The 27,444-nt window shown below is 46.4% G+C and overlaps 1 protein-coding gene and 1 long non-coding RNA gene across 3 annotated transcripts; one reads left to right on the top strand and one right to left on the bottom strand.

Moving 5' to 3' along the window:
* The first annotated feature begins 2,287 nt into the window (after nt 1-2,287).
* LOC133391719 (uncharacterized) lies at nt 2,288-9,406 on the top strand. 2 transcript variants are annotated; one of them, XR_009765179.1, is made up of 4 exons: nt 2,288-3,630; nt 3,768-3,953; nt 7,338-7,661; nt 7,761-9,406. It is a non-coding gene; the product is annotated as an uncharacterized LOC133391719 (long non-coding RNA). The 2 variants fall into 2 exon arrangements; XR_009765178.1 differs by having other exon boundaries at nt 2,294-3,630; nt 3,768-3,925.
* Nucleotides 9,407-9,604: 198 nt separating this feature from the next.
* LOC1272943 (O-acyltransferase like protein) lies at nt 9,605-27,108 on the bottom strand. Its single transcript, XM_061647632.1, has 12 exons — nt 25,649-27,108; nt 20,854-21,047; nt 20,561-20,781; nt 20,060-20,352; nt 19,434-19,513; nt 18,333-18,431; nt 17,889-18,232; nt 17,336-17,530; nt 16,928-17,097; nt 16,639-16,815; nt 11,166-11,362; nt 9,605-10,844 (listed from the first exon to the last, which is right to left on the bottom strand). Exons 1-12 carry the CDS (start codon nt 26,388-26,390, stop codon nt 10,728-10,730), a joined length of 2,829 nt encoding a protein of 942 aa, XP_061503616.1. The 5' UTR covers nt 26,391-27,108; the 3' UTR covers nt 9,605-10,727.
* Between the last annotated feature and the right edge of the window lie 336 nt (nt 27,109-27,444).

Genomic DNA, 27,444 nt, shown 5'->3' on the forward strand with positions numbered 1-27,444 from the left:
AGCTAGGAATGGACCAGAACGGAGGGAACGGGAAGGGACATACAAGGGAATGCGAGATAAGAGGGAAGGCACATCAATGTCACCGAGAAGAAGTCCTGCGATAAAAAATAGCCTGAACGCGGCCACGTCTGCTTGCAAGCGATTCTACGCCCAGCATACGGGTTCATGGGTTCAAGCCTAGAATGGACTCATTTTCATTCACTTAAATGCAAAGATGTTGGTGGTCCCTTGGTACAGCCGCGAACTTACACGACTTAACTACATGACCGTTCTGGATTCAAGCCTCATATGGATTGTCCCCTCGTAGCAAGAATTAACCATCTTGCTCCTTTATAAGTCGGCACGACCGCGTAGCTTGTTACGCCAATAAGAAGATTCTAAAAATAGCACAGACGTTAAAAATAATATTCGTTTAATGCCCAAGACGCTCAAGAGGCACATTGTAGCAGCAAGAAATTTTCAATTTTAATTCCCCAAAGTGGAACTGCAATTGCATTTTTAACTGTCGCATTTACTACCAGCACTCACGAATTCGTACACTAATCGCGATGCTTAATTAATTTAAGCTATCTCATCTGTTGCTCCAAATAAAGCTGCCCAGTCTGGGCATGTTCGGGTTTTTATTCTTTTTTATTTTTATTTTTTTGCGATTCCGCCCCAATCGTTATTCTGCCCGCGATCGGGTTTCGCCCGTTCGCTTTCTGTATTATTTTATTTTTGGTTTTTGCTCTTTGCCACCACCGTCCCCCTCCCTCCCTTTATGATTGAAGGTACGGTCAATTTATCAGCACCCACCGAAATAATACCTACTTTCCATCGCTCCATCCTCCCTTTTGTTCCCATAATTATGATGCCGGGATCGCTAAAGAATAAAATGAAAGGTTAATCATCGGCCACTTTCCAGCAGCAGCAGCAGCAGCAGCAGCCGCTTGGCAGCTTGGCAGCTCATTTACATTTCCACCAGCAAACCAGACGCACGAGCGCGATCATTCTCCCAGCGATCGAAAGGTGGAGCTGCTGCTGGTGGTGGTGGTGGTGATGCGACCGAGATGCTTTTATATGGCCTTCTTTAGCCGGTCTTTATTTGCCCATTTTGTAAGCTATTTTTATGGCACGGTTCGACGTTTTATGAGCCACACACAACGACCGGTTCAGCCGGGTCTCGCTAACACCTCAGACACCGCGGATTTGACGGATGCTGAAGGGTGCAGGGGGTTGTTTTTTCTTTAGCTTTCAGTTTCCCCGTTGTTTGCGGCTAATTACCTGCCCTGATGCACTTCCAGAATTGGTACCTTTTTTTCATTCATGCCGTGTCTCACTGAAATCTCGACCAAACCATAAACATAAAAGCCCCCGCGTGCAAATGTTCCGTTTTGTCTTCAGGCATTTTTTCAGGCACAACGCTTGGTCAAAACAGCTGTTTTCAGCGTCCAACAGCTTCTCCGAGAATAGAACCCGGTGTAGTAAAGCGGAGTAAATGGAGTTACTCCTTTTTCTTAATGGCCGGCGGACGTTGTTGGCCGTGTTTTATATTCCGGTTCGGCGCGCGGTTTTTCCTCCGCCACCTATCTATCGGACCACAGCTGCTACCGTTCTCACCGATTACTTTCACCTTTTTCCCAATGCAACGCTCACCGATCGAACCCGACCGGACGTACGGCTTTCCACACAAGCCTCCTACCTTGCCTTGAAGGAAGGACACGTCTGCGCGCGGGTCGATTCGATTGTCCCAGTCTCCCAAAGGTCGGCAACGATTTTTACAGGTTCTGCCAGCTACAGCATCGCATCACATTCACATCTCAATAAACACGCGGAGCATTCAAAGGAGGATGAGAAGAAAACAAACGCCACCGCTAGCAACAAAAAAGCACCTACATTCCCTCGGGAAACACGGAAATTCGACACCACGAGAGAAAGAGAAAGAGTGGCACTCACAGGAAGGTTATTGCTCTACCGCTTTTTGTTCCTGGTTTCCGGTTTGTTAAAAGATTCGCTAGACAAATGATGAAGCAGGCCTGCCAGCACCAGCTACGCTTCGTACTGTATTACTCGGTTCGTGCCTGTTTTGTTCCGCGTACTTCCTTCTATCCGTTCTTACCGTTCCTGAAAAGGACCGATCCTGCTAAAAAGGGGAATCGGCGTCCCGAGGGGCGTCGTGCGCATGCACCAAACCTAACCGCGGTCGGCCGGTAAACCGGACCCGAATGCCGAACACGAACACGTCCCTTTCTTCCCTGATCGAAGACCAAGTCGTCCGAAAGCTTCCCGAAAGTCTTATTCGAGAGCTTTCGCCAGCGTCATACCGTTCGCAACGGAAGCACTACGCACTGCTTGGTAGTAGTAGCGACTCAACCGTCCAGCGGTTCCGGTGTAATTTGTCCTGCAGCAGTAGCAGCAGTAGCAACAGCCGATTGCGTTTTCCCGCCGCCAACAGTCGGTTGTCGGCACCGTTGTCGGGTTAAAAAAGGGTACTTAACGTCTCGACGACAGGTTGTGTGTGTGTGGTGCCGGTGAAAGTGAAGTGACAGTGTGCAAAAGAGCATCCGGCAAAACAAACAAACTTCCCTTGCCTGTGCCATCGCGCTCCGTAACACGCGCTCAAGTAACACGTGCCGTGGATAAGTGTTTGCGTGCCGGAATAAGTAGATCAGCGCGGAGGACGCACACACCAAGTGTTTTTGCCGGGACCGGGAGCGTTGGCCGAAAGGAATGGCGCTGTAAAAGGATCGCTTTAATTGATTCTGGCAAAATCGCTCTCCTGTGTGGTGGGCTCTGTCCCCGTTTTTCGCGACCGTTTTGTCATCGAGACCGTCGAGAAGAAAGTGCTTTCGCATTCTTTCCCTCGTTCAATCGATTGTACTATTTTCGGTAGCGCACACACACACACAAAAAGAGGGAAGCTAGTGTGTGCGGATACGGGGGTGCTCTTTGTGAGTGAAGTGGTGTTTGAATGTTTGGAGCAGCAGCTCGTTTTGCATAATTCAACATTCGCAAACGGAACGGGATTAAGAGTGTGTAAGAGTTTTGGTGCTGCGGAGCCGTGAACCGACCGGTGGGTTGTGCACGTCAATAAAAATTAAGGAATTTGTGCAAAAACTACACCGAAACACGCGCGTGTCGATGGCGGGTCGATATTAAATTCTTCCAAACCTCCACAGCCACTCACACACAGCCACACAGGATACAGGAATTGTGTCGGTTCTCCGTCACGGCACAAAGTCCCATCAACACGCCATCGTCAGTCAGACTATTTGGTTCGGTTTGTGTAGATTTGTATTGTAACCACAAGCACAGGCCAAAAGCTTTGCCCAAAACGGATCGAAAGCGGCTGTGTGTGTGTGTGTGTGTCCGTGCGTTCGAGAATCCAATCAACGAATTTTCTCCCCACTCCCCTCTTCGTGAAACTTGTTCCTTCATAAAACACCGGCCCTCCATTCGTGGAGCAATGAGCGCTCGATGCTGTCTGGCCAGTGGCCATTCCAACAACACACAGTAATCTACCGTGCTGTTGTGAACAGCGACGCGTCTGCCAGCATAGCGCCACGTGCCTCCCCCCGTCCGTCACCATTTCGAAAGGCTTCGCTACAAATGAAAACACGAAGCGACCCACCATAGTCATCTATCCCACTGGTAAGCCTGCCCTGGATGCCTGGCCACCACGTTCTGTACATTATGCCACTCGATTACGTTTACCAACATCTAACTGAACCATCTAATGCTGGCTGTTTCGTTTCGCTTCAATGTGTCCCGCCCGTCAAACGCGGCAGTGTCCCCGGAGACGGTGATCATACCGATTGTGTCCTGCATCATTGGCTTCCCCATCCTGGCGCTGCTGGTGATATGCTGCCTGCGGCGGCGGGCCAAGCTGGCGAGGGACCGGGACCGGCGCCGCAACATCGACCTACAGGATCACGCAGTCAGTCTGGTGCGAATTAATGCCATACATAGGTTCAGTGAGTTGACACGTAGATATAAGCAACACTCTGTGCTTCTGGTGGTGGTGACTAACCACGCTGCCCGCTACTATCACGCTACTCTGTTCACGCTAATACCATCTAATCACAACAACAACAACAACAACAAAACTTTCCCCAAATACCGTCGTCACCGTTCGTTCAGGTTTCATCATCCATTCGAGAGGCGTGTCATCAGCGAGGAATCATCTTTGAGACGTTCTTGGTCGGTTTGATGATTCCCTCTTTTTATGTTGGAGAATGCTTCCTTCTATCATCATCATCATCACACATGTAAACGCCTTCTTGCATCCTTCTTGGTCCATGGAAGGATGAATGGACCGACTGTTCGCTAACCGTTGATTACAGCCATCTTGGATTACTTGCTTTTCAACGTCCACCAAGGGAATACAGTGAATCTGGCCTACTAGCAGGAGCAAGTCCTGTTGCTACTGCTGCTGCCTGCCTGCCTGCTAAGATTGTCTTTAAACATTCCCGAACAACGTCCCTATTGTGCATTGTCTTGTGTGACACCCGGCTGAACTCTTGAAGTTTGTGTTTTTTGTTCTAACACGACGTCACCTTGGGCGGTTTTGTGGGCTTCATTACGAGCCTCGGTGTCATAACCCTAAGCGTTACTTACGCCTGTTGCCACCGGGGCGCTACTTTCAGGCTGCTTCTAATTTAACCCGCCCATCGTCTGCCGGATGCAATGTTTATTATGGTATTTCTTTTTTCTTTTTTGTAATAAATTGTGAGGATCGTTTCATCCTCGTTGTTTAGTTCAACCCAACAGCCTTCCGTTCCAATTTTCGCCCCGATCTCCGCTTTTCCCTTACCCTTTTTCGTGTGCGTTCTTGTTCGCTCTTCTTGCCTTTTGCAAGCTGTAATTTGAGCGGCGTTACTTCAGGCGCTTGCCGGACACACGAGCGGTTGAGTTATTTATGCCGTAATAGGATTCCTGTCACCTCCACTCCTTTCTTTCACGCCCCACACTTTCCTTCCGCTTCACGCTTCAAAAGGGTTCGCCAACGCGAGACGCGTTAAAACAAAATAAGGATTAATTGAAGCACCTTGGCGGAAGGAACACACACACACACCTGACCGGCCCACAGCGTCAGTGGGCGAGCAAATGAGATTAAAAAGTATGACCGCCCGCACATTTTAATGGTGCCGGGTGGTTGAAGAGTTGGGAGTTTATTTATTTTTTACCGTAAAACAGTTAGTTTAAGTTTTGCAATGTTGCACAGTATTTACGTTTCATTATTTATTTATCTCACCCAATCGCACTTGGTTGTTGTTGATAGGATGTGGTTTCGGTAGTAAAACGCAAACCCTTCCGTTGTTGGGACGGTACGCGATTGCCGCCAACGTGTAGATTGGAGTGAACGTATTCGCGTATTCGCTTTTATTATATCTCTTAGCCACCATTTACAGGCTTTCCCGGGAGTGTATTTTTTTTCTTTCTTATTTTTTCGTTTAATTTTCGTTTGTACGGTCACATAATTACCCGCCCGACGGGAACAGTTAATGGTGGGTTAATTTCCTGACCTTTCTGCGACTGCTTGACCTGTTATTTATCTTTTTTTATTTTTTTGGGCTCGACAATCCTTTTTTCACTCTCCGAAGGAAACGTTTATTGATCCCTTCGTCCCTTTTTTGAATATCTTTTTTTTTTTTTGTGTGTGCGTTTAAACGTAGTATGGCGATACTTTAATGCTTGTTGAAGTTTCAAATTCCTTTGCTCCCCTGACGCGTTTAACCTTTTACACTCACTGCACTTTCGATGAATTGGCATTTGATTGGATTAATAGCCATCTAGAAATATATTGAAGCTACTAAGCTATAGAGCAATGGAGCCTGTATTCGGTCAATTTGATTTAGTCAGCATGCAACAATGGTCAGCATTTTGAACAAATATTTGCTGAAATATTTCCACTTTGATCGCTTTGATGCTACACTATTTGCAGTGAAGCTTTCATTTCTCGCTCAAATTGCTTTATTAAATGGCACTGGGCAGCAAAGCTTCCCTTAATGGACGGCACAGTGCAAACAGCATCCATAAACGATAACCGCCAAATCATTCGCTTTGAAGCAACAGAGTTCGATCAATCGATTGCCATCAGTCTAATTTATTGATTAATTACGATAACGGCATACAGGAAAGGAAGATAAATCAAACCACCATTTGCCAAAACACGATTCGCAACTGTGCACAATATACGAAGCAATGCCCGTTTCGATACGTTTTCGGTGTTGCAACTGCGTCGCATCGGAATCGAGTAAAAGTTCCGCGAAATGGAAAACCATTTCATTAGTCGTTCGACAAAAAGCGCTCCTCTGCCCTCCTGTTTTTCTCTCCTTTGTGGTGATGCCATCTGAATCATTGCACTGATTTAGGAATGTGCTGATTGCAAATACATTCACGAGGGCACACTCACGCTGAGTGAAACTTGTTTGATGTGGCAATGTGATTATTGGTAAGTGACACAAATTCAATTAAGTACGAACGCTGGACAAATGGGAAATAGAACGCTTGCGTGAAAGGTGTCAGAAAATATTTAAATCAACAGCCAATAGTTGGCATCAGATCCTCACTGTACTTCCCAACACCTGTTCAATGACAATGTACAAGTAAAACTGCAAAACTCTCGCTACTCCAATTCGCTCGCTGCTGGCTTGCACTACATATTAGAGAGAATTAAATAAATAATTAACTTCGACAAATATAGCGTTCGGTGCCATTCAATGCTGCTTCCTTTGCAATTATGCCACAATTATCGATTAAAGCTTCGCGCCAGCACAGCACTATAGCTGTAGCATCGCATCTGGTTCGCTGCTTTCTTTCACATTTACTGCGTGCTTACACCTCACGACTTCAATTACATCTAACCACACATTTCTTAATTTATTCCACACATATACATGTATACACACACTCACACACATTCGCTAGCTTGCCATCTTTTTCAACGATAATCTAACTTCAATTTCGCTCTTAAGCAAGTGGTATTGTAGTGCGTTTAGAGGAACAATTTCCCCAGCTAGACATGCTTAACGCTAGTGCTTAGATATTGTGTATATACTGGGAAAAGAAGAGAGTAGACGAAAATAGCTCGTAACGGTGCTACTACTACCACTACTATTGCCACTGCCACTACTACTACTCTTGCTGCTTTTGCTACTTTTACTACTAATTCTACTGTTTCTTCCACTGTTATTACTTCTTCTCCTATAATTACTACCACGGTTCCATTTATTGCTGTTAAGCTTATACTAACTAATCCCCTTTCATCTCTCCTGACATTTTCCCTTTTTCTCGCTCTCTCTCTCTCTCTCGCTCTCTCGCTCTCCCTCTCTTTGTTGATTATATTTCTGATATAGATTACAATGCCCCGCGAGCTGTCAGTTTGTGTTCTGAGAGAAGTATAAGCCACAGCATACCCTCGCTGGAGCTGGACACGATCCTTGAAGAGACGTTCTGTTCGGTGGAAGTGTAGCTGAAGGTCACGGCGTCTACACTGGCATAATGGTGTGGCTAACGTACACATCTCCTCTTCTCCCCAATCCACCCCTGTTTGGCTGTGTCCTTAGTGAATGTGCATTATCACGCGGTTCTTCATCCACATACACCAACCACACCTTCCCGCCAAAACCATCCATTAATAGTATAACGAAAGTTGAATATGCTCATCTTTCCATGCGCCGGTGAGTTTGTTGAATCGTTGAGAAAGTTTTGTGCTGCGTGCGCTATATATTAAAGATATGTTCTTCACTTTTTCCCCCTCCAATCTCTCCAACATTAAGGATCTGACCGATGGGAGCGTCGCTAGAGCCATCGAAGCGAGAGCATGCTCACACAGTGGGGCTCATGCAGTCAGCGCCTCCCGTTTGCCGTCGCCAGCATATCATCTAACGGCTTCAACCATCCAGGGTAGCTGTAGTGTTTTTAGGGATGAACAAATAGAACTCAATGTTTTTAGAAAGTTTACCCACTTCCAGCCACATCCCTCATATCGCAACTGTGTACGATGATGGTGTAGTGCACAATCACCAAGATCTTCATCCATCCTGCAACGTGTAACAATCCTCGAACGCTTTAAAAGTAAGACAACCGTGAGGTGTAGTGTTAGATGGCTAGAATATATTAGGCAAGCTAATTGGGCGTAGCATATATAACCGGCGTATTACGGTGGTACCGGTGTATAAGAACCACACTCTTTTTCCCCCCATCTACCCCCTTAAACAGCCTTCTTCAAACAGCCTAGCTGAGAGTAGTGGTGTACTAGTAGAAGAAGTTAGGGCTCAGTAACACACATACTCACACACATACCGAATCCTAACGACCTTACCTTTTCCAGAAACCCAGCTGTGAACGGTATGGAATGACTTTATTCCAAACCTAAACTTTTGAATGCTTTAAAAACTCATCAATACATCTCGCTCCATCAAAGTCCTCCAAAGTGGTAGAATTATAATGGGTAGATATTTATGTGAAGCTGTCCTGTCACTGCTGCTCCCGATAGTATCCTGACAAAACAATCCGACGAAAAAAAACACACAGTAACACTCATATATTAAAGTCGGAAGACACTCGCACAAAACTATACACCATTCCAATTCAGAAGCATATCAGGAGTTTGTGAGAAGTTGCTACGAAACTTTTGGACTTTCATATAACGCTCCTCCCCTGCAGACCGAACGATACTATATCATCGTTCTATAGCGTACAACAGAAACAAAAAATACGAAACTCCCCGTGAGAGCTTTTATACACCATCCAGTGGATGTGCAAATTATCCTTAATGGAAACAACATCCTCAACACGCTACACCTACCCGGCAATGATAACGAGTGGCTACGAAGTATGAATTTACAGGTGAAAGACGAAAAGTTTCTCACACTTTCGGGACGGTTGTTGTTATTGGTGTAGGTATTTGGCAGCAAGGTGGTTGGTTTGGTTTGTGTTTAGAAATTTGATCTTGTTTGAATATACAACATAAAAGCACCAACATAAGCGAAAAGGCAGGCAGGACGTAATGGTACTCCAAGTTCCAACCAACCTGCCCGACTCTGCTTCTGTGTTACGGTAGAACTGGATGCACAAAACTAGCATACTAGAGCCCTTGGGTTATAATTTAGAGAAACGAAATGTAAAACAAAACTATCCATCCACAACTATACTGCGCCCTCCCAGCAAAACAACGGAAAAAGGACAAAACAAACTGAAACATATCGAATGCTTCTGTTTTCCATTTTTGATTGTTTTGTTTTTTCATTCTCCTGCACTTTTTGATCATAATTGTTCGATATCAACCATAGAGATTGCGTTCATCCCCATTATCAATTCCTCAATACAACAAAGCCTCCTCAAAACCACCCATCCCTCATTGCGTTATCGCACAGTGACGAGATACAGAGACAAATAAAGGTATGTGATTTGTGTAAAGTTGCTTTCGGTTGTCGTGTGTGTTTTTTGTACTGTATTGGATGGTAAGTATTGCAGGAAGTAGCTTAAAGGCTTGTTCAGATTATTGGGTAGATTCGTCTTAGATGAACTGATTCTGCTCTGTTGTCACTCCGACCAATCACACAAGCTAGCCACAAAATGACTCAATAACATAGTGAAATGAAAACCAAACACAAAAATATTTTGTTGAAAAGGTTGTTTATTGTTACCGTTACTCTACAGCTTACATCACACATAAAAACTATCCAATGAAACATTCTAACCTAAACGTTACGTGTTAGTTGGTATTGTACGCACCGGGATGGTCTGCACTTGTCCTGGAACACACTAAAACACGGTGTGGTAGTCACACATTTACAATGTCAATTACCAATGGCGCATGGTTTGGCGCAACACACAACAGCAATAACAACGCAAAATTCACGTCTCCAATTCCAATTCCAATCGGAACACAATTTGCACGTTACGCATGTTATTTTCCCCCCCCCCCCCCTCTTTACGGCCCACTTCCGCGTGTCAACAGCTATCTGTTTTCCGATGCCATTGTTTTGGTGAGCAGAAGTATGGATTGATACGATTAAAAGTTTGTTCGGAAAAAAGGAAACACAGAGCACGGAAAGCGCCATAAATAAACAGCCAAATTAAAGATGGCAACAAACACATAAACAAGATGCACGGGGAGGGTAAAGAAGGTCGAGACTGGCGCCGGGCAGGATTGGAGCAAGCGAAACAATGTACAAAGCAAAAGAAAAACACAAATTTTCCCGATCAGTCTTTGACACGCGCCTCCGTAAAATACACTCAACGCTGGAGATGATGCTGCTAGGTCGCTGATGATGTTGATGATGATGATGTGTATGCTGATGATGATGATGCCGAGCTTGAAATACCGATCACATGCCGCAGAAGTGTTTCCTCTCTCGATTGCACACGATAGCAATTTTTCCAACCACGCACCATCACACCACGGCTGTCTCTCTCTCTCTCTCTCTCTCTCTCTCTCTCTCTCTCTCACACTCTCTCTCTTACACTCTTTTCCCGGCTCCCACCACACGCGCTCTCGAGCGACTCACTTTCTCCATGGTCGACTGCGATTGGTTTTTATGTTTTCCAGCTTCCCCGGGTCGCGATTTGGGCACACGCGGCCGCTTCTTGAGATGACCGTGAAAACTGTACTCCAGCTAAATAGGGTCAGTTTGTTTGAGTGGACACGCGCGTCACGCGTACGCGTGCGATTGGATTTTCGGTCTGTCTATTTGTCTGTCTGTCGGTGTCTGCGAGTCTTTCATTTGGGAAAGACTGTTTCACTGTGCTTTCTGGAAGAACAGCTTTAACAGCTTAATGACTGGCGCTTCGAACATTAGTGACATTCCGAACGCGATCAGAAACGAGATGACCGCATTACCGAAGAAGGCCGTGATCTGCAGATAAAATGACAGTGAACAAGAAAAAGAAAAAAACACCCGAAAATGTAGACAGAGAGAGAATGAGAGAGAATGAGTGGGAGAAAAACATGATTAAAATCGTGGACACTCGAAAGGGGTTGGGAGGAGGTCATCCTCTAAGCACGAAACAATAGAATTGAAAAGCAATCAATTTTGAACGGGTGACCGGAAAATTGTATCCCACCGGATGATTGGTTTGGGAGTGAAATTTGGAATTTTCAGTGACCCTGCTCCCCTTTTTTTTGGGACTACCGATTGTGGGGTGGGGGGGGGGTGAGATGGCATTGGGTTACTTACGATGATGACGTGCTGCAGGTGCATCGGTGCCTCGAGCTGGAACGAGGTAGCCATCATGACGACCGGATGGATCAGGTAGGTGCAGTAGGCGAGCCGGCTCAGCGGGAAGAATCCCCGGTACGAGAGCAGCCCGTTCACAAAGGGCGAGTAGCCCCAGCAGCAGGACAGCGTGATCCACATCAGCGCCAAACCCCAGGCTGTGGGAAAATGGAGAAGAGCGTTTCCACCGAAACGTTTACCATCATCATTGCGAGCGCATGGAAAAGGGAAGATGCTTTTGGTCAAAAATAGATTTATACGAGAGTTTGCAGTGAGTGGGGGATGGTGGCGGTGTGTGCCTTGCTGTGTGCGGGTACGCCTTGCAAACACCGATAACAAAGCGCGGCGATTCAATTATTGATTTTTCCGTCAACGATAATAAACAAACTTAAAATGCGTGTACGAACGAGCTGCTCAGAGATGTTCGTTTTGCTTACCAGCAGAGACCGGCAAGGACAATCGAACGAACTTTCCGAGCAAGAGGGTTCGCTGCCATCGCAACCAAGATGCGAGAAGCGGCAAGAGGACGGTCTCCCAACCACCAACCGATTACTTGATTACTGCAGCTGTTACACATGAATAATTCGAAAGCGGTTGAAATTAATGCGATTACATTTCGGGAGAGTCGCATATCGATCGGTTGGAACTGCTTGGGCAGCAGCAAGCAGCGGCAACAATGCCATTTCCGGAAGCGGAAACTGAATCGGTAGTTTTACTAACAAACCGTGTTTGCCTGAAGTGGGGCCGATCAAGCGCCGCTTGGATGGATGGAAAAGTTTCGAACGCGAATCTTGAATCTCATGCAACTTTAGCAACTTTGTCAAGAACCTTTGGCGAGTAACAAACAAGCTAATGTTTGCCTTTCGCCCACGAACAGCAGAGCTGGCCCAACTTTGCCACACAGAGGTGAACATTTTTCCCTGGCGCTAGCAGTAAATCTCAATCAAAACTTTTGCCTTTCACCATCTCCACAAGGTAATACTACTTTCGAGAATGATTCCAGTCCCCCCGGCACAGGGGACACGGGTACAACGGGCAACGACATTACTTCAACATTCGTGGAACAACAGAAAAGTGGAATGTCAAAGCCAGAGACCCCCCTGATGCAATACAATCCGGATTGCCGGTGACTAATTAACCGTCCCTGCAGGGACACTCCTGCAGAACATGCAGCGCCCAAACTTCATCGTGGTCACGTTCAATTAAGACACCATCAAATCCAGAGAAAAAGGGAAAACCAACAAACCGAATCGGGAGATGTCCCCAGGTGTTAGTTTGCCCCATATCTCACGGGTGCTTCTTCGTCCGCCTCCATGTGGTTACGCATTGGAAAGCTGCGTTGGAACGGTTCCAGGAGCCTATCGAGCGGGCACAGGAGGAAATGTGATGATGATGGTAATTGTTTTTTCGCCATTTTCTCTCCCTCCAACACTCAACGCTCAAGAGCGGCAAGGCGACAATTGTTTTCTTTGACGTCGCTAACGGTGTGGCTGTGGTGGCGCGTAGTAGGCTGACAGGTCGCAGCAAATTGAATTCTTTCGGATTGGGTCAACGGTAATTGTGGATGGCTTTTTACGTTTTGTTTGGGTTTCTCCTCCCAAGCACCAAAATTTAGAAAATGGAAATTTATTGTATTGCCCTGCGTGAGGCGTGTACGCGCGCGCAAGGGGTGGAAAACTAACTTGCACCAGTAACGGTACAAGTGAAGATGTTTTCAATTCAAAGCATGAATAGCTTTCGACGACGGGGAAAAGGGGGGATTGATAAGGTTCCCATCAACCCCAAGGTCTTGTGCCAAGTTGGAAAGCTCAACCTACCAACTTTCAGCTGACGGGACACATTTCTTCACCGTCTTCGGAGCTCGTGTTTTGATTGAAGCCATTGAAAGATGTCTATCGTCGAATCGAATCCAAGCAACCAGGTCCTTCCGGAAAATGGGATGGAGCGTTACTTTGTGCTTCTGTGGTGGTGTATTTTTAAACAGGGAACGGAGTCTCTTTTTTTGACACATAGGTAAATGAATAATAGAGATGATAGGGTAGCTTCGGGACTTTCGAGAAAGTGTTTCAGCAAAAGGCGTTACTTACAATCCACGCCAACACTTTAAGACTGGCAGAAAGAATGTGAAATCAACTACTGCTTTTGCCATTTTCAACAAGTACTGTCCGATAAGTTGTCAATAATGCACTACAAAGCCCGAGCTTATTGCTCTCTCTCTTTATCTCTCCTTCCCTCTACATCCAATCTGGGAAGAGAAACCCACTGTACTGAACTATCACACACTCACCGTAATGTCTCCATCGCTTTTCTAGGGTTTTCTTGATGTTACCCATCTCTATCCCACCCAAACAACGTCAGCTCGATTTCCCAACCGTCCAGAATGAAAGTCATCATCACGCTCCTTCGCATTGCTCAAACCCCTTTGGACGTGCGGTAGCGATACAGCGTGTGTACTGCTGCCCTACACTTTTGCACTTATGGTCATCATCAATCGTTTCAAATTGAACAGTGCACACACGCGCGCACAGGCCCTTGGGAGTTACCAGGGGGGGAACGAAATTTTACCCAAGGAAATGGTCAGACTAATGCCAGATAGCCGTTTTTGACGAATCAAATCGATCGGAAACGGAACGAAGATTCACTTTTTTCCCTACCGCTTCCTCGGATTCCATTCCACACTACCTCACTTCGGTTCGGTTTGGCTTTCTTCTGCTGGGGATGATGATCCACTCTTCCCCTTCCGTCCCTTCCGTGACGTTGAACCCAGCCTCACAGGGCCGGACCCAGCAACGAAGGTGTACAATTTTGAGCAGCACTTCAATTAGTCGATTCGGTCGCTTCTAATGTCAGCTTGTCGAAGGCAGAAGGTAGGACGGACGGGGCGTTGCTCAAAGCGTTTCCCTTTTTTCTTTTTTTTTCATTTTTTGATTCACGACACGGAAAGCGAAAACGCACCACACTGGAAGTGACCACCCCCGTCCTATCTACACCTACCCGTTGTTGAATGTTGAGAGTAAAGTGTATGCTTCATGGCTCGTAGAGGAAACGCAGAGAAGAGAGGGTCGACGTATAGCTTTAAATAAGTTACTGAAGGAAATTGAACATCAACTCGAGCGAGAGTACAGCCATGGGAAGGGAAACGTCCACTTGCTCCGGATGCACTTCGACTTGAAGCATTTTGGTTTCATTCACCGACTTTTCCACTGTACATTTTGGCAACACAAATCAGTGTCAACAAGCTCTCCAGCTCATGGTACATACGTCCACACACCGCACGAATCTTGGCGACTCTTGACGGTTGAGTAGTTCGAAGAAGGCATCGGGTAGGTTTTTTCCCCAGTTTCGGACGATTTCACACAAAAAAAGGAATGCACAGGTAATTTCTAGTTGCTGTACCGAAAATTTTCTCCTACCAGCCATTTCACACTTCCTGAGGGTTCGGGGTGGCCTCCCGGCACCCACCAACACGGTACGCCAGCATCCATCAGCGTTTGAAGTGCAAATTATCATCATTTGTATCGCCACTCGAATCCACCTGGCTTCAGCTTACACACGAAGCGTCTTTCGAGGGACGACGCGTTGGATGCTTTGTTTCTGCTGAAAGGCAACAGGATGGAATAGGAAGCAGAGAAGCTTTTTCTTTTTGCTTCTTTGTCTCCGGTGGACCCGTGATGGATAATGAGCCTCCACTCCACAGCGAAGTGTGACTGCTGGCTCACGATTGTTCGCTGGTGTCCAATATCCCAAGCCCGTCCAACTATTCACCCTTTTGGACGCACACTAGTGCGAACGCCAGGAACAGCGGACGGCAACATTTGCATTTCAATGGTGTAAGCGTGGACGGTAAAGAGTTTCATTAGAACAGAAGGCTGAAGTTGTTGGAATGTGCGCTACTGCGACGGACGCGCGTTTGCCATTCCCGTAGGGAGAAGAGGGCCCGATTTGCCCTCTAGCGGAACAGTTCACGGATTGTCATCCAAACTGGCACACATCTCGGGAGAAAACACCGCAATGGTGTGCGCTGTTCTATGTGAAGCAGAACTTTACCACCCCCTCGCACCGGGATGAATGATGAATATTCTCGGGAACAATTGAAAGCTGTGCTCAATGTTGACGCTGATTACGGTGGCCAACTTTTTGCGTACGCTCGTTAACAATGTTCATGATAGAAATGTGCTTTGAAACAATGTTAACAGCGGCACTACTGTTGTGTGACATTCTGACAACTAGTGGATTTAATTTAACTCTCCCCGACGTGACGTTTTGGACTCATTACCGCACATTTTCCATTTTCCATTTTCCGGTATATGTTGTGCCGATAAAAATCCACAACACCTAATTATTTATTCATCAAGCCAATGTGGAAATGAAACATGAAGCTTATTATTCGACTGATTTTAATGACATCATACCCCTCTCTGCAGGCGTGTATCGAAATCGACTTGTAAGCCAATCAGGTTTGACCGACACACAAGTCAAATCCTGTGCTACATTACTCAATATATCGATTATAAATTAATGATCGATAACACCAGCACAGATTCGCTACCGGAGTATGTTTCATTTGTTAAGTGTGTGTGTGTGTGTGTGTGTGTGTGAGGTTTCAATACCTCTGCAAAAACGAGTATACACAGTGGACAACATGTTTTTCTGTGTTTTTTAATAATTAACCGCTTCCATCAATCAATGTAACTCCCAGCATAACTCATTTTCCATGATTGCATCATTCTGCCCTGTTTAAATGTCAACCAACAATGATGAACTACATTAGCGCTTTTACGCGGATTATTTTTTTAAAATTTAGGAGCTCATTCCTTTCTTATATTATGATTAAAAGATAAGTGGAAATGAGGTGTTGGATGTAGTTAATATTATGTTTTCTCCATCCAACCAGTTTATAAACCAATTTTTATCCAACCCAGAGAATTTTATGAGAATTTTCATACGTTTTCAAAACATTAAATCCTTGATTTTCCCCAAGGTTTTATGCATAGAGTTATAGGAAAACCATGAAAAGAGTTGTAAAGAGACTTGAATTTAAAGAGAGACAATATGTTTAAATTGGGAAATTAAATTACTTTTCGTTTGATGCATAAAATAAAATGCGTCTTAAAAAACCACTTAAACATCAAAATTTCAAAACATATAACCGACAACAAACAGATAAAAACACAGTAGAAAAAAAACACTGTAAATAACAGATAATTTCAAAATATGACCTCGATTACTTGGTGAGTAACTACCGCTGTAACTTGTAAAAGAATGTACTGAATGTACTTTTCTGAGATGCAAATTAACGGAAACCCTTCAACCCTTCAAACGATTACGCCTTCGCACATGCCACAATTGTAGCATTTAAAAAAAAAAAACAACAAAGCCATAATAGTTACACATTGCCACTTTCCACTTCGACTCCAAAATGTGTCTCACTTACCCGTGTGTCCAACGCTGACATACCAAGCCGTCCAGTGTACGCTTAGCTCACCGTTCCACACGCCAAAGATCAGCGCAATCAGCGTCCCGGTGGAAATGGTCCACAGCAGCAGCCGCAACGGTGGCACGATCCTCGGTGCATTTGGACGCCGGTGTAAAATGTAGCCCGTTATCATGCCTGTCAATGGGGGGGGGGGGGGGAGTTCGAAACGGCCAAACCGGCACGGCAGAACATTAGCTTGTCATCGGATGTAAAAGGTCGGGTGACCGAAGCTGGACAGCAAACTCACCGACGATGTACGGTCCGATACGCTGCCACGGTTTGTCGTACAGAATGTCGAACGATTCGAACGGATCCGCCACCTTGTACGTGTAGCGATAGTGCAGCGAGAAGTAGATCGACAGCAGCCACGATCCGCCCAGGCACAGGAACAGCAGACCGGCGGCGAGGCGGAAATTTCTACACGCCGTAGACGTAGAAAGAAAGGCAATAGCAGAGACATGAAGGCACAAAAATAGGTCCATTCAATCGTCAAGTGCACCCAGTTCTGTCGCGTAGAAATGGACCAGCAGTGGACGGGACGGTGGATTGCGAGGGCACGTTCCAAAAATAGGCACAAAACCTGCCGCAGGCCGTAGTGGTACGAGGCAGCAGCAGCATTCCACTGCCGGCGGCAAGGTGCGTGGTGCTTGCTTACCTGGAGGAAATCATCAGCAGCACGATCGCGATGACGTAGAACTGCATATCGTTCGCCAGGTACCAGGACCAGATCATGCACATCTCAGTGAACGGGAACCAGTTGTTGACGTAGAGAATGTTGCGCCACCAGAACCGATCGCAGGTAATGTGATCGATGATGCCGGGCGTGAATACGGATCGATCGTACGTCCATCTAGAAACAGGGGAACGAAAGGAAATCATCAGCCATCGACGAGCTTTTACACGTGTTCTGCACTGCACGGGCTCGATGGTTGAAAATCGAAGACAACAACGGTCTCCCCAATGGCCTTTCGTGCGAGGGCGACTCCACGCTATCTGGAGCGTAGACGATCGAAGCCCTGCTGACCCAATGCCCGGGAGGATTAAGACATTTTGGTCGGCTGGGGAATTGGATCGTCATTACCATGACAGGCGGATGCATAAAGGGAAAATGGCTGCCCGAAGCCTGCTCTGTAGCGAATCCGAAATAACCACAATCTAAAAGGGAAGGAGGAACCGGAACGGGGTTGAAACAAGAGGACTAAACCTACTTTAGGATGATTTCGTTCGTCACAATCGTAAACCAGTAGACGGGAGTTAGCCGCAGGTAACGGTATAAGATCGAAAGGCCAGCTTTACGCGTCGCTCCCCCAAGGGTTGCATCTCGGTGTGCACCGCCCGTCGATGGCTCCCGGGTCCCGGTACCGGCGGCAGCAGCTGGGCTGGTCCGTTCTTCCGCCTGCTTGCCCGTGGTCGGTTGGCCCGATTTCGACACCGATTTGAGATACAGGTACACGATCAACAGGCCGCTAATGAAGAAGAACGTGTCGACCGAGAAGGATGCATTGCCGACGAGCTGATACAGGAAGGAACGTTCTGCAATCTTGCGCCCGAACTGGAATCAGAGACAGAAACGCAATTAGGTATTAGGTCCAGCTCTCGGTATGGTCGGCAACAGAGATTTGATTCCGTTGTTATGCAGCATTGATACTTACTCGATTTTCCGACACGGCAAACAACTGCAGATAGGTGTGGACGAGCACGGTCCACAGCAGGGAGTAAAGCCGCAAACCATGCACACACGTCAGCGAATCCTAATGTGAAAGATGGATACATACGATGAACATTTCTAGCTTTCAAAAAAAAGGGACACCTCCGTGGAATGTTCGAACCATGCTTTTCAATCGATTACGGTGCGGGTTCGCCTTCCATGGCCTTTATCAGGGGTGGTTGCTGCCCCAGGGGTATCATTTATATTCGAAAACCAACCGATTCTACGAGTACATTCGATTGATTGCCTTTTCCGAAGAAACAAAACGGTTTTTATTATCGAAATGGTCCATCAATGGGTCTCGGTGAACCATTCGTCACTGGGTACCACCGTTAGGGTGGAAATGGTTCCAAAATGGGAGCAGGAGAAAAGAAAAGTGAAACGACCGAAAACTGGCCGTCTTCAGCATGGGTCAGCATTAATGACCAACCAGGTTCAGACCAAAAGGTTGTGGGTAGCAGCAGCAGCAGCACACAAATCAAACATTGAACGATTCGTGGTACACACCGAGCATGGATGTAACATTTGCATCATTCTGATCCGCCCCGCAGCATAATGTTCGTCTCGTTCGTCTAGCGAGCAGAGGGCAGAAGCTATTCATCCCATTTCTAACCGACATGAAGCTCGTGCTACAACCCCACCGATCAATAGGGGTGCGGTATTGATCGGATTTACGCAGCGCTTTGGTTCGACTACCAATCATTCATCAGCTGTATATTGACCGCTCTCACACAAACAAATACACACACACAAAGCTTTAAATCTCATTTGATTCTGTTTGCACAGCGCCTCGTCGTAATGGAATTAGCATTCCAGTAAGGATCCATGAAAGATTCTATCCGCTTTCGCTTTTGCTGCTGGCAAGACAATTGCTCCTGCTGCTTCTTGCACAATCAACTCCGATGGCAGAATGGCCAGTCGGGTAAGTGAGGGCTCGTTGTACGCTTGCTGCTCTCGCACGGAGCGTATCCGTTACTGTGCTTCCTTCGCACTCCATTTCATTCCATTTAGGTGACACACGGCCGCAGCATTCAGTAAGCCTTACCTCGTTGGCACGTTCCACCGACAGGATGGAGGCCGCATTCGGTCCCACATCGAAGCAGGCCAGGATGTCGTGCAGTGAGACTGTGTGAAAACAACAAAGAAAAGAAGAGCTATGAAATATGCAACGGCAAGTAACGGTGCAACGATGAACCTACAGTGCGAACTTCAATGCTCCTCCTGTTACGTAACCTTTGAAATCAGAGGTTAAATCATTGGTAGAAAAAAAAGTATAGCTGTGGCATTCACTTCTCTGAATTAAATATTTAACGATTTTTTTTTTTTGTATTTTCGGCATTATTTTCTATTCCTTGTTGTTGTTCGATAGTAAACAGATTGTTAGAGCAGGGAAAGAAAACTTTAGTTTGAATTAGTTAATTTAATTTAGTTTCGATTGAAAGGTCGCACAAACAGCTCGCTCCAAAGTTCGAGAAAAGTTACTAAACAAAACTGCAAGCCCTTCAACTTCCTTTTTCCACCGTTTGTTACGATACCGGCTGAACACGTACAACTTAGTTTCCCAAAACTTTTGCTCACTAGCCTAAAACCAACCAAACTACAGCACCCGTACACACGCTCCCCGGGGGGCGTTCGATCGGCTCATATAACATCACTTGTACAAGCACTTACAACGTGTTTCCTTGCGATCCTTGTACAGCACGCCGTCCGCAGCAGCCGGTGCCTGCTGCCTAATACCGCCCGCCACATTGTTGTTGCTTTCCACGTTGATTTTGTGCATCTCGAGCGCATCTCCCATGCGGCCACCGCCGTCACCGCGCTCCCGCTTGATGTGGTGGTTCCCCTCGGCCCCAAGCGGCGGACCGTGCGCCTTCTTCGAGTACCGTGCTGCCTTCGGCTTGCCATCCACACCGGTACCGCAGGACGCGTACACTATGACCGCGCCCATCACCGTTAGGACCGTGCTGAAAATAGGCAACTTAATTATTAATGAAATTTATTACTGCTTTAGCACCGCCCCAGCCGTGCGTGCGTCTATGCTTGCCGCACATCCGAATCATGGCGGTCTGTATAGCGCCGTATCACCGTGCTCGTCGAACCCGGGGAAACATCCCGGTCCCAGGCATGGTTAGGATATTAATAGACATTGAAAGGCACAATATAGTTACGTACAACAGTGCAAACACTTTCGGATCGCTCCACAGATTGTAGCTGCCAGGGACGGGACGCACGTGGGCGATGGTGAGCGCGCTCACAGCAGTCCCGCCGGTAGCCACCACGTTCAGGGTGCTGTTGTTCAGCAGGCTCAGCATTGGATCGCTGCGCAGCAGCTCCGAGATGTCGTCTATCGTGCAGGACTTGGGCAGACACTGGCCCAGCAGGATCGAGCTGGACTGAAACGAGCACGAAACGCGCATTACGCACAACAACAACACAGGGCTACATGTCCTGTATGGAGGGTTTACCTGTGTGGAGAGCAATGCTTCGAGCTGGACCGAAATTTTGGCGACAAAAAACCGCATCTCCAGCTGGCGGGCGCCCGGTGGCATCGGGGTGAGCCGCAGCACACGGTTCACCTCGTCGCAGAACGTGAGCGAACCCATCCAGAACTCGTTGCCGAAGAAGTATTGCCCACCGTACCGGCCGCTGGAATCGCTCGCTGTTAGGGAAGAGAATGATAAGGAATGGAATAATAATTATAATTAATTGGTTTTCAAAGATAATAACAAAACTCAGCGAAAAGATTACATAATGATAGAATGCTCTTTAGAGGTGGTTTGGGCCATTATTTGGTTTCAAGGTGTGATACATCTTCTGCTTCTTATTTAGCGAAACAATCGAGGTCGGTAATAGCTTGCCATAGCAGCATATATTTTGTAATTCAGATAACATAGGTTTTTTGAATAATATGAAAAGAATTGTAGCACATGATCTAGTTGAAATTAGTATTTAAACATAGAGCCTCGTGATAATCCACGGAAACGACTAACCGGCTTTCGCCTTATAATATTCAATGAGCACTGAAAGCTTTCATCAAGGGCCATTTGAGGTTCGTAAGTATGGTATATATAAGTTGTGTACATATATTATTAAAAATACAATCAACACGTTCATAACGAGTACTATGTTCTGGAAATAACCGGAAAATAATAACAAATAAATTTGAAAGCATAAGACTCATTCAAATTCCTTGCATTTTTCTTTATTTACCTTAATACACACCACGCTACTAAATTAAATTTGTCATCTTTGTGTGGTTATTATTACGATTATTGCACATTTTCCCTATATTGTGTGCAATCTTGGAATTAACATCTAAAAAATGTTGATTAATCAAACCTGTGCGTAGTAATACTTCAGTATTTCTTCTTCTTCTTTGGCTCAACAACCGATGTCGGTCAAGGCCTGCCTGTACCCACTTGTGGGCTTGGCCTTCAGTGACTAATTGAATCCCCCCCATAGCAGGATAGTCAATCCTACGTATGGCGGCGCGGTCTATTTGGGGATTGAACCCATGACGGGCATGCTGTTAAGTCGTACGAGTTGACGACTGAACTACGAGACCGGCTAAACTTCAGTATTAACTTGTTTGTATTTTTTATTTTAAAAAAATCAGTGAAAATTAAAGATATAGGATGCCTACATGAAAAATCAGAATCGCTCATACAAATCTTGCATTGTAATGATTCACTGTACTGAACGTTATCTGTGTTTTCGCAATCAACATTGTGATAGAGCCTTTCAACACCAATTTTTAGCCGATTAGCTACACTTGACACAACCAAATTAGAAACAACTCAATTACACGATAATCATCTGCATTTATGGCTCATTTTGGCTTCTCGGTACGCGGTTTGCAAATGAAGTCGTTCCATCGCCGCATTCGATTGTGGTGCTAGCAAATTACAATTTAGCAATTAACACCTATCACACCCATCACGTTATCGTTATGATCATGTTACTTTTTATGCAAAAACAATACCCACAACATCACCATTATGCACTGCCAACACACACACATACTCGTGCGCTATCGAAGCGTTAAAACTACCGTTCAACTAATTGAAGCTCCTCCAATTTCGCTCACGCGCGATACCGTTCTAGTGTTGCTGCATTTATTATCGTTATTATTTCATGTACTCACCCCCTTCAACGGGTTGACCATCGATACCCACCCATTTGCCGCTGCGAGGATAGGGTACGCTGTCAGATAATTGCACAAGGCTGAACAGCGTGTTCTATTAGCGCGCGGCATTACTAAAAGCGGGCATCAGGTTGGATCGCGCCATACATAACAACCGTACGCGCATAACGCCTGTCCTACCCAAATAAAAAAACAACAACAACAACCACAGCGCCCTGTCGGGACACTCTGTACACGTATGTGTCTGCCAATTGGAATCGGCCTTTAAGCCTTCCAAGCTCTCCTTCGCCGTACCAACTCGCTAGCCCTAGAACATCAAGAACCGCAAGAAGAAAGCAACACCCCGGGATGGGGGGCGAAAAAACAAAAAGCGCCGGCGCCCCGCGGGACAGGGAGGAAAAAACAAAGTGCGTACAAATGAAGCCACCGGTGCGTAACTGTGTACCAATTATTACCGCTTTCAAGCGCGGCAAAAAAAAGACCTTACCAACCACTGGCGGGAAGCAGAAAGTAGTGCACACGAGCTGCTGAAAGGTGTGAGCGTGCATTACCTCATCATGCGACTTTCAGCCGAACGGGTGAAACGGAAAAAAAGGCGGCAAACTGTGAAACATCCTCAGCCTCACCCCGCTCATTCGAACGGGTCAAAATGGTCAGAATTTTTCGTTCCGAGCAGAAGCGGAAGAAAAGCGCCAACGAGGCGTACATACAAAAGCATCCTCAAAAAAACCATCCAACCAATTTTACATCCCGATCAATCGCACTCTAATTGGACAGCATCAACCGCTTCGGACCTCGGCACTTATGGGTCCCGCGGGACAAGACAAAAAGCCGAGCTGCTTTCTCATTAGACAGCCGGTTTGCGCCGTTGTTACCGCCACTATGGGGTTGGGCTTTTCAGGCGGAGCTCATTCTTCTCGGACAGCGGCGGCGGCAGCGCATCGACAGAACCGTTACCACTAATCTGCATGTCGAAGTTGGGTTGGGTAGGTTGGACACCAAACCGAACAAGAAAAAAAATCCCCCCGAGAACAATCGAGCGAATGAAAGATACCAAAAAAAAGCTCACTTTTAATTGTGCAACGGATATTTTGGATTAATTTAAAAATAATAGAAGCTAAATTTAGAACCAATTGCACTCGACCAAACGCTATACTTGTTAAATTCATTTTTTTTAACTTGCTGTTTGAAAAGATTGTTACACCAGGTCACCGTAAACGAGGTTCAGATAAGAGGACAGACTAACTAGCAAAACGATGGGGCTAAATAGAAGAAGAAGTAAAAAAATGCTCGCATCCCTAACCACCAATTCAGAACTTAATCTCAATTATGCTGAGGGTTGGCTTTTTTGCTTTCCTGCTTCTCGGTTAAACGTATAGTACGTACTTTGTGATTACGAACCCTGAATGCGAACGCGTCCACACACACACACATACACATACACACAAATCTCTTGACCTACATGTTAAGTAATTGATCTTTTTTGTCCCAAAGTTTGGAAGAAAATCTCTTTCCCGCATGGTTCCATGATTCAGCAAACATGCTTAAGTTATGGTCTAGCCAGCATATACAAATAACAAAAAAATCTTTTACTGCCATGGGGATTTCGTAAAAGTAACACAACATGATATGAAAAAGAGGGGAACACATTACGCTTTCAGTAATTATTTCTTCTAAGAAAATATAGCTGAACATGAATCAAAGCTAAATAATGCTGTTGTTCATTCTTCAAATGTATAGCATATTATCACTATAATTTTGCTCAAGACTAATGGCAAGAAAGAGCTGCTTCAAAATCATTTAAATGGAGATAACAAATGTTGTATTGTGCACATTTTTTTCTTATCACAAATAATGTGAAGAATAATCTGAGACATCAGTATGATTTTCACTGTATTTTCGGTATCAGTATAATCAGTATTTTCAGTTTAATTTCAAGATATTTGTAATTTACATTAAGCAACAAGCTCAAAGAATTCCACAATCAAGAAGTAGTCTTATAATATGCATTTAAGTTCTATGCAATTTTAAACACATTTCGTTACAGTATCTTTCATTAAAACTGCTCACAAAGGTAACTAGAATGTTTGAAAATAAAATAAACTAAACAAAACAGCCAATAAACCATAAAACCGAGTTTTTTTTAACCAATGCAAGGTACGCAGCCGGAAGTGGTTCTCCGAATCGCGTATGTTGTTGTATGATTAGACGATTCATTAATTAGAACGGCACCTTCTGTGCCCCTCACTGCCACAATGCATCATCGATCATCTCCCATTTAGGATCCCGTTACCAGCAACGTTTCTTCCGCCCCGATGTTGCAGCACCAAAAAGCTACAACGAAAGGCAGGTTGAGAGACGGAGGGAGAGCGCTGAAAACCATAATTACTCACACACATAATCAGTTCTCGTTACACGAGTTCTTTCCCTTACCGACCTAATATCAACATAAGGTACGAATGCCTACACAACACAGTCGCCAGAGTTTGATGGATCGGGTCCCGTTCTGTGTGACTCAAAATAATTTATTTAGCAATAGATCGCTCACAAAGATGACAAAGTGGACAAAACGATGCACGATGCCATTTGACAAGTAGCGGAACGCTGTCATTGGAAGGAATTTCAATTGACGTTCGCGTTTTCTTTGTCTGCGGAAACTCCAGCAGCCATGAAGTCTATCTATGGCCGTATCTATCAATCACGGTGTGAAATGAACCTCGTTTGCGTTGTGCATTGAGGTCCACTCAGGGAGTGGCTAAACATAATAAATCGACCGCATAATACGTGCTCCACCAGGGGCCATTTCAAGCCACCCTCCTGGGTCATTGCCTGCCATACACACTCACACATCATTGTACATGGATTATGAAATGGGCAAAACAGACCGTACGTACGGGAGAGCATGGCCTCCGTGAACCACCACAATCAGACTTTTCATATTTTCACACCATTCAGCTCGTCAGCAATGTCCCTCTGTCGTGCATTGCTGCAAGGGATAGCATCGATTCCTCCATCGCGTAAACTCTACAGCCCTCATGATACCTCGCACACACTGGTTGGCGACTTCAATTGCGTAATTCTTATCCCTGCTGCGCATGGAACCTTTTAAAACTTACCCTTCAACGCCCAGCCTCGCTGGCGGCGTAGATCGCGCAAGTACAGGCCCACGTGGGCCGCACACTGTTCGCTGACGCGCGCCTTCAGCTCGAGGATGTTCCAATTGCTATGATCGAACAGACCGGTGAACAGCTGGAACAGGGTGCTTTCCTCGCTCAACCACCGCACCGCCGGACGGTGATTCCCAACCAGTGCCGCTGCACTGCCGGGCGCATACGCCACCGCTGCTGCCGTGGAGGATGACGACCATGCCACATCGGCGGCCTGGTGCTGCGGCGCCCGACCGGTTCCGACGGACCGGTTCGAGTGGGACTTTCTGGGCATCGGTTCCGGGTGCGATGTTTTCGCCTTCCGTTTCGGCACCCGGAACACGTTGTCCGTGTACTTGTACACCGGCGGCAGACCGGCCGCCGAACGCACCGAGGACGTTTCGTAGTTCGGCAGCACCAGATCGGCCTGGTTGGGATCGAGCCGCTGATCCAGGGTAGCGGCAGCACTGCCATGGCGATGAGTTCCGGTCAATTCCACCACCTCCGAGGGAGCCGATTGCGTGTGATACGTTGCGTAAGCTGGCCCACCGTGATCTGGCACGCCGATGTGCCTGCCCGGAAATGGCGACAGTCGCGCTGCATCCTCGTCGCCCGTCGCCAGGTGCAGCAGCAGCAGTACACCACTCCAACGCGCCAGCACCGAGATACGACGTTCACGTAACCGACCGATCCGGATTGGAACGGTCACCATTGCACGGCACGGTATGGGGCAGAGGGCAGAAGATATTCACCACCACCACGCCACCACTCGCGTTACAGAACGGCACAGCAAACGAGCTGGTTCCATTCACAGAGGGATTCACAATCAAACAAATGACGTAAAACTTTAAGCTCTGATTCGTTTTTTTTAACCAAATTCACCTCTTACCACGACACAAATGCTCACTTTAGAAGATAGCGGAGATCTTCTCTTGTTAAGAATGCTTCTATTAGATTCACACTAAACCCACACAACACACTTGCTGTACTACGTTATGCTGCCTAAAACTGCAATTTTTACAACTATTGCTTGCGATTTGCACACTACACGGCACAATACGGCACACGTTCACCATTTGGGCCGCCCGTAAATAAGAAGCACTCTAACTCTAACCGCTGCTCCGTTCGCGCGATGTCCTGGTCGGGTGAAAGTGATTTCAAGACTGCATGCACCAACAACGCTGGCACGGTGCAGCTGGCCGGGATCAAAGCTTGCACACTCTCGATATTAATAACGACCGGTGGTGGTGGTTGCAGACCAGCTACGATCGCCTAATGCACAACTGCAACCGTTCAAGTACCACACGGCACGGCCAGCTTGTTTACTGGCCAACTTGGCGGGCTTACGTCTTAGTGCAGTTTGGTTTTAGTTTTTGCTATGTGTCTATTTTTTACGATTTTCAGAGTGTGTGTGTGTGTGTGTGTGTGTGTGTGCTTATCCGAGTGCGGGAGAGCTCTGGTGCGTGCCGCGGCGTGGTGGTGGCTAATGCCGGTTCGTGTCGCGATGCAATTGCAATTCGCCTGCTGCAAAACAGTGGTGTCCGTCTGGTCTGCCTGCAAGAGATGCCCGATCTGCAGCGTAATGCCCCCCCCCTTCTGATGATCTAACACATCGGGTTTCGGTATTGCTATGGCTGCTGGTGGACAGGGGTAAATTGGGAGGCACTACTGTCCCACCAGGAGAAAGAGAAGCGTAGTCGAGCGGATAGTTATGTTTATTTTTATTTAAGCCATCTGCATACCAGTGAGTGAAGGTTTTAAAGCCA

Source organism: Anopheles gambiae, chromosome 2, assembly GCF_943734735.2.
Source record: "Anopheles gambiae chromosome 2, idAnoGambNW_F1_1, whole genome shotgun sequence".
NCBI lineage: Eukaryota > Metazoa > Arthropoda > Insecta > Diptera > Culicidae > Anopheles > Anopheles gambiae.